This window comes from Dasypus novemcinctus, chromosome 12 (genome assembly GCF_030445035.2).
Source record: "Dasypus novemcinctus isolate mDasNov1 chromosome 12, mDasNov1.1.hap2, whole genome shotgun sequence".
Classification (NCBI taxonomy): domain Eukaryota; kingdom Metazoa; phylum Chordata; class Mammalia; order Cingulata; family Dasypodidae; genus Dasypus; species Dasypus novemcinctus.
The window spans coordinates 93,269,446-93,277,861 of NC_080684.1; the positions used below are offsets into that span (position 1 = coordinate 93,269,446).

At 38.2% G+C, this 8,416-nt stretch overlaps 1 protein-coding gene across 1 annotated transcript; it reads right to left on the reverse strand.

The window, feature by feature from the left end:
- Positions 1 to 1,214: 1,214 nt before the first annotated feature.
- On the reverse strand, positions 1,215 to 7,444 carry LOC101418323 (hibernation-associated plasma protein HP-20-like). The gene is made up of 3 exons (XM_004477771.5): positions 7,286 to 7,444; positions 4,635 to 4,751; positions 1,215 to 1,754 (listed from the first exon to the last, which is right to left on the reverse strand). Exons 1-3 carry the CDS (start codon positions 7,296 to 7,298, stop codon positions 1,294 to 1,296), a joined length of 591 nt encoding a protein of 196 aa, XP_004477828.1. The 5' UTR covers positions 7,299 to 7,444; the 3' UTR covers positions 1,215 to 1,293.
- Positions 7,445 to 8,416: the final 972 nt, after the last annotated feature.

Genomic DNA, 8,416 nt, shown 5'->3' on the forward strand with positions numbered 1-8,416 from the left:
TTCTTACTAAAGCCATACATATATGGTAGGGGGGAAGCTACCATCTGATCCTCCCACATGAGAGAAAGTAGACAGAGAGAGGATCCAGGTTCACCTACAGCTGCAGAAAGACAGAAAAGCCTCAAGAGGCTCAAGGAGAGAAGCCCTGAGAGATTCAAAGAGACAAGCTCAGTGAGAGATGGCTGATCACCCACAGCTGAGCTTAAGGAGAAAGTACAGAGAGACTAGCAAACCTGCCATCTTGCCTTACCATGTGGCAGGATGCCAGGATCACAAGTATCTGACTTTGGTAAGGAAGCATCTCCGATAATGCCTTGATTTAGACATTTCATGGCCTTGGAACTGTAAGATTTTCCCCTGATAAAATTCCATTATAAAAGACAACCCATTTCTGGTAAATTGCATTGGAAGACTTGTGGCAAATTAAGACACCCATGTTGGACTTAAATGAGCCATAAACAAAGTTTCATTGTTTTAAACACTGAGCATGGGGACCTCATCCATTGTAGTAGCTGTTGTTACCTTAAATAATATCATATACATTATTTTTCCAGTGGGAGCATTGCTGCCAATATAGTACACACTTATCAAGTAAGGTAATATGTTTTACTCTCTCTACCATCAGTTGACATGACCAGCTTGCCAGAACCTCTAGTATGAATTTTAAAAAGGAAAATATATGGAATAGTGGCTTTAATCATTTTTGGTCCCAGGAGACTTTTATAATCTGATGAAAGCTATAGATCTTGCCCTTTAGAAAAATGCACATCAGCATAAACACACAAAATGTTTTTACTAAATTTTATGAGGTTCAAGGAATTCAGATACTAATCATAAATGCACTAGACGTCCACAGTTCCTTTACTGATAACTCCTACTTAGGAGGAATGTGTTGGGAATGATTTCTAGGCATAGCGGGAACTCTCAAGAAAGTAAAAATGGAGAAAAGGCAGGTGAAAACAGGAATCCTGAGTGTGTTTCTCTGAGATGAATAGACTAACTTCACTTTGGTTTTGAAGAAAGCTACTCTTCCTTGAAGAAAGAATGGTCTTGGTTTCTGTGAGGAGAGTACTGTTCACTTATGTCAATTTCTAGACATCTGATATTGTTTTCTAAAGCCCATTTTCAGCATGACCCAAAATACCTAAATAAATATACTGTATAGAGGGGTGTTTCCCCTCAGATATTTGAAAGAATCAAGACCAGTACACCAAGAAGTTTAATATGTATTTATTGCATTCCAGGCTACACCATCATATGTGGCTTGTCCCTATTCTGTAAAGGCTAAGAATTTCAAAGATCTTGTAAAAAACCCAGGAAATAGATGGTAAGTTCTGCTTGGTTTGGATCCTCAGTTTCAACTTCTGCTTCTAGCCATACCTTATCCCCCCTGCTCAGTGGCAGGGTGTGGGCAGAGAAGAAAGTCTTATGCTCCTTTTGGGAGATCTGGCGCTTCTCTGCGATTTGGATTTGATTCCTCATCAGCCAAACCTTCACCTTGCAGTGATAAAGTTCAACATCAAAGTTGAAATAGTAATATCCAGGTACCCTGCAAGTAAAGACTCCCGTGGCTTCCTTTAAGTCTCTTTGGGCATTGTATAGAACCTCTGTAAAAATGATGGGCGTGGAAGGTGGAGGAAGCCTGCCACTGAGCTTCACAGTGAAGGCTGACCTTTCTCTTTTGCGGCAAGGGCATTGCATTGTTACACCTCGCAGTCCCCTGGGTCCTTGTATACCTGGGGCCCCAGGTTTCCCTAGGAAAAATGAAGAACATCTCAGTGAGTCAATTTAGAACTCAGAACTCATTTTATTTCATGGATTTGGAACTGTGCAAGCTAGCTTTAAGACATACTGCTCTCCTGTTCTGTTCTTTCTGGATTTTAATATATGGAGTTATAATTTCATCTTCATTTTTCTCCTCTCCCAACAGACCTCAGAACAATGTAGGCTGGAAGACAATACCTGCTTCAATTTCTACTACTATACCCTGGATCATATACTAACCTTTCCACAAATCATATATTCTAAGTATCATTATGCCTGGCTTGAACCATGACCATTTCTGGACCTACATGGTCATTAATTATTGGCCCCTTCTCAATATTTCTCCAAGTTCCTCTGATTTCCTACTAAATCCCTTACTTCTGTCCAACTGTTTTTCTACATTTGCCCAACAAATATACCAAACAGTGATCAGGGTGTCAATTCAACACCATTTCCATTTTATAATTAATTTTAAGAAAATATTGGTTTGTTGATATAGTATTTTTAAAAACATTAGTTTTGGGTTTATAAAGTATAAGTCACATCATCACTTCTAGCTGTTCATCCCTGGTCTAGTTATTCAAGCTTTCTACTCTGTTTCATAGATTTCAAAATGGAGAAAATAATATCTTCTCGTAGAATTATTATGAGACCTCAATGAGATAGTAAGGAGATAATCCAGGAAATGTACTTACCACTGTGTCTTAAAAAACTAACCATAAATGAATATAAACTATTATTGTGTTTCCACTAGCTTCTCACTTTGAGATTAGACTTTGTGCTCCCTGTGAAAATTTAGAAAAATACAATAGCAAAGGCAAAGATTTTGAATCCAATGATCTCAGTCTTTTATCTGGTGGTAAGAATAATTTGCCAAACATTTAGCCTCTTGAACCAAAGGCAGGACACCATGTAGATATATAGTAACTATAATATTATAACCATGAGAGCCCTCGCAATCATATAAGCTTCTCTAAGAAGGCTGTCTGGCCCAGACTCATTCGGATGCAGACAGATACATCAAGTCCCATTCACTTCTGAGTCAACTTTAAAAAGAAAGTAAGTTTTGTTTACTATGGCAGTTAGTGAAATCCGTCTGAGATTTCATAAGCATAACCACTGGAATGACCTCCCGACTCACACTGAAATCTTTTAGCCATAATTTTTTTGTTATTTAATGTTTTCCCCTTTGGGTCAAGGTCTTTTCCAAATGTATTACTGACTAATGCTTGGTATTAATCCCTCAGTGCCAGGGAGATTTGTCCCCAGGAGTCAAGTCCCATATTGGGGGAGAAAGTAGTAAGTTTATTTGCAGAGTTTGGCTTAGAAATAGCCCACACTAAAGTAACAAGAAGGTTTTCAGGAGGTAACTTTTAAGCATTAATTATAATTAGGCAAAATTCCATTTTTACAGAAATAAGGTTCATGCATACAAGCAATAAGTTCAAGGATTTGGCATATAGGCTTGTTTACTTTTCTTAGGCACAGTTTATATATTCTAGAGATTTTTTGCCATTTTATTCAAGAAAGTAACAGAGCTCAAACAAGAATGCTCTTGGGGCATCTGCACAACAGAGGCAAGGCACCCTGCCTCTGAAAATATATGATAATCCATTTTTCCAAAATAACATACTCATTTAAAATTCCTCTAATCGTGATTCTTGTACTCCTTTTATTTGCACCTATAATTTTCAATGTACCTATTAAGTATATTTCACAGAGACTTATGTCTTTGGGCTGCTCAAATACCAATCGAGCCCTGAATCCCAGACAACTCCTACTCTCCAGTTTTTCAGTCTTGCCCTGAACAACCAACAAAATGGTGATGATGATGGGGAGTGTTTGCAGCTGTGGACAGTATAATTCTTTCCTGCCTCATGGTGTCTGGGTCTCCTATCTGTCTGGAGCTGTCATAGTGGACATTGTCCCAGGTCCCTTGGGACTGGGGAATGAACAATCATGGAGAAGGGTGTGGCTGCAGACCAAAGAAGATTAGTTGTTTTGCAGATCTCTTGTGTTGACAAATGAACTTATAACATTGATATAAAGATAGTGGCTGGCAGTGGTTCAGAAGGGAGAGGGGCATATTTTGCGGTGATAGTATTCTTCTGTATAATACCACAATGACAGCACATAACATTATAGATTTGCCAAGGCCTATGGAACCATACAGCACAAGGGTAAACAATAATGTAAACTATCGACTTTGGTTAGTAGCAATGCTTCAGTATAGGCTCATCAACTGTAAGAAATTACCACACTAATCTAAGATGTCAATAATATTGGTAACTGTGCATGGGTGCAGGCAGGGGGGTATTTTCTATATTTCTCATGTAATTTTTTTATAAATGTAAATCTAAACTTCTCTAAAAATAAAATTATAAAAGGAAGTAGGACATCTGCAGCTCTTTACAACCAGTGAGATGAGTCTAGGATGAATTGTGTTGCCTGCCATATCCACGTGCTCACTGATAGTCAGTCCACAGATAATCTGGTATTGACCAGTTTACATGGTAAATTCTATTCCACCATTGGAGCTCTCTGTCCTGCTAAGGTTATTAATGCTGTCCTTTTCTTGCTATAAACTAAACAGATAACCCAGATCTAGAATTCTGCCATTCCAAGCATTAATTCTGCTTCGGAGCCCTTCCTAACATGACTTTTGTCTATAAACCAGACTCCTTATATATAAAGTTATGAGACCAGAAAAAGGTTAAGTTTTATTTTCTCCCCTGGATTTATAATTTATGATGATTGCTTTGAAGATGACCCTTTCCTCCATATTCTGAGCCCATGATGATGGTGGCATGCCCAACCAATGGTAAAAAATGAAGAGGGACAATTCAAGGCAGAAGGAATTGATTTCTTACCTGGTATACCAGGAAGTCCCGTCATTCCTCGGGGACCTGGAGGTCCTTGAGGTCCAATACATTCTACTTGTTCAATGACCACAGTTGTTAATACAGATATGACCAATCTCCAGACAACTAGAACATGAAAACAAAGGGGGAGTTATCTGGGGATACTCAGATGGTGTTCTGAGTAGAAGTGTACCTGGGCTGTAACATTAAATATAAAGAGAGTAGTTGCCAGGGTTTCAGAGAGGTGGGGGAGGGATGAATATGTGGAACATGGGGTATTTTTAGGGCATTGGAATTGTTCTATATAATATTGCAATGATGGACCCATGCTATTATACATTTGTCAAGGCCTATAAAACTATACAGCACAAAATGTAAATCACAATATAAACTATAGACTTTGGTTAGTAGCAATGCTTCAATATTGGTTCATTAATTTAACAAATGTACCACACTAATGAAAAATGTTAATATTAGGGAAAACTATGTGTGTGAGTGTGGGTGGGTGGGTGTCACATAGGAATTCCCCATATTTTCAGTGTAATTTTCCTGTAAATCTGAAACTTCTCTAAAAATGAAGTTTATTATTACAAAAACAAGTGAGAGATTACCATACTGGAGATGATAAAACATGAGAAAGTTTTTACATAGAAATCCAGAACTCTCTTATTTAACAAAATCTTCCTGATATGAGGGGAAAAAAAGAAAAAGGATAGAAGGCACAACTTTCTTTAGTTCACTGGGCATATCAAGCCAAAGAGTCAAGACCTAGACAGTTGAGTGTACCAAGGCAGGAAAAAGCTTTACTAGAACAATTTTAAATGGGGTGCCATGTATTGTACTATCTTAAATGAAAGAATGAATGAATGAATGAATGTCTCTACCTTCTCACTTCCTTAAACTCTCACGCTTGACTTTCCCTTTTCTTTCCTCAACCAAACAGTACTATAGAAGCTCACATGAGGGAAGGGCCTGGGCTATGTGCATTCACTAAGGCGTTTCTCCTTTCCCTCTGGAATGTAAATCCACAGGAATGAAAGCACAGGGGTCTTTGTCCCTTTTAGGGACTCACACCTGCTCTACCTGATCCCAAATCTTTGGATCAAGAAACCACAGCTTCTCATGTCCTAGTAGGCTCCTACCTGGTCATTAGCTCGCAGAATGTCTTTGTCCTTTTGGGGGTGCACTGATCTTGATTGAGCAGTGCCTGCACAATCTAGGGACTGAACCTGAGACTTGGGGCCCTACATGGTTTCACATTAGAGAGAATGTATTAAGTCGTATGAAATCATCCCTTAAAATATTATACTTCTAGTCCAAACTGGGTTCCCAAAAGTCTGAAGATTTAGCCACCCACAGGGTAGATTCAGGGCATCCATCTTTCTTTCTGTGTGTCTCTGTTTCTCTCTCTCCCTTCCTCCTTTCCCTCCCCATACTATCACCATACAGCTTTCTCACATGGTAAGCTTGGGCTTCTTTTCAACATAGTGATCTCAAGGTAGTGGTATTTGCAGCTCTGATTTGCAAAAGCAAGTGTTCCAAGAGACGGGAGCAGGAAATAGTACCTAGTGCCTCTGGAAATCTGGTACAGCATCACTTTTGTTGTATTCCACTAGTCAAAGCAGTCATAGAGCCTGCCCAGATTCAAGAGGAAGGGACATAGACCCAAGTTTTCTATGGGAAGTATGCCAAAGAAATTCGAGCCATCTTTAACCCAGTGTACACTTTCAATATGTTCTCCTAGAAAGAGAATCACTTCAGGTGATTGTTCTCCCTGCAGGACCCAAGAATTTCTCTCTTCACATTCTCTTGAAACCTTTTTTTTGTCCTTAATCTCCTCAGAGGAACAACCTCTTCCCCTCTTTCCCCAGAAAAAAAGAAAAGACACAATTTTTTCAATAGCCTTAGACTTTTGTAAATAAAAAGCCAGTTAGGGAAGTATCTTGGAAGCAGCTTCCACTTTCCACCTTGTCCTTAAACTCTCCAAAACACAAAGCCGGAACACAGAAGAGATATTATAAAAGGGATGACAATAAATTCCTTTATTAAAAGTATGTCCTGACACACATTTGGCTATTCCAGGGCAATCTGTACATGATGTGGTGAGAATCAGAGGAGGGATAAAAGGAGTAAAAAGTTTGCTATTTCAGGAGACATGGGCATGTCATGGAAGGACCAGAGGGCCCTAGAGTTGCAATAAGTCTAGAAAGGATCTGAGAACCAAACTCTTGGGAATGAATTTGAGTGCTGTGTGTTATACCATATGAGAGCGAGCTTATAAAACTTGAACTTCCAAATAAAATCAAGTACAAAGATACTAAAAAAAAAAACACTTTTAATCCAATATTATTTAAGTAATTAAGGAGGTTAGGGAGAAAATTGGTAAGAGAAAATTAGAGTAAATGAGGGCAAAAGGGTAAAGGAAGACAGAAAAGTCATTTATAGGAAAAAAGTCAAATAAAAGGAAAGTCACAGTGGTAACACACTGGGAAAGAAAGATGAATAGGGTCAGAGACAGAGAAGGGGTGCAGACAGAACAAAGAGACTTGCTATGTTTTAGCTGCTGCTTCATTTGGGCTATAAGAGCAAGTGAAAAGAAGGAAGGCAATTCTGATATTAAAATGTATTTAATACTTCTAGTCATTAAACAGTACACTTACTTGCAGATCCCATAATGAGAACTCTCTTACTTTCCTAAAGTATCGTGACTTATGGATGAAAAGTTTTCTGATGGCTGCTTCCTCACTTGTCCTGTTTCTGCCTCATTCGGTGATTTCAAAGGTTTTGAGGTAAATGCATTGACATTTCACTGAATATTAACTTTTTTGGTTTCTACTGACCTGGGGCTAGCTAGTGCCCTCATTAGTGTTTAATCCGAAGGCAATTGCTCCTGCTGACACTGAATCTGAAACTCTTTTGTCTATTTACCCTGATGCAAATGGACTTTGAAATGTTTTTAACTTTTAATTTTGAAATAGTTTTAGAATAACATAGAAGTTGTGAAAATAGTAAACAGAGTTTCCATATAACTTTTATCCAGCTTCCCACAATGATAACATCTTAAGTTACCGTATTGTAATTATCAAAAGCAGGAAATTGACATTGGTACAATTTACAGAACTTATTCAGATCACATTTTTTATATGCCTTGTAATTTTGTTCTAATTTTTGTTGTGTTTTGGCTTAGAGTTGTATGAAAATGCCTCACAAGTGTAGTTACATGTAATTACATCCACAATTAAGATAAAGAACTATTTCATCCTTCCAAAGAAACTCCTTTGTGCTATCCCTTTGAACTCACGCCTTTCCCCTTTTCTACTTCCTGGCAACCATTGATCTGTTCTCTATCACTACAATTTTATCATTTATATAAAGAATGTTTTGTAAATGGAATCATACAGTATATAATCACTTGAGATTGGGTTTTTCACCCGGCATAACCCCCTTGAAGTCCTTCCATGCTTCTATATGTACCAATAGCTTATTACTGTTTATAACTGAGTACTGTTCACTTGCATGAATGTTCCACACTCTGTTTATACATCACCAGCTGAAGTACATTTGCATTGTTTTAGGATTTGGGCAATTACAAATAAACTGCTCTGAATATCGACATACAGGTTTTTGCATGTTCTAAGAACCTTACATGTTCTAAGCATGTTCTAAGAACCATGTTCTAAGCATGTTCTAAGAACCTTACAAACTGATTTCCACAGTGAGTGTGTCATTCTGCATTCCCACCAGCAATGTGTGAGAGACCCAGCTGTTTCACATCCTCCCCCACACTTGAT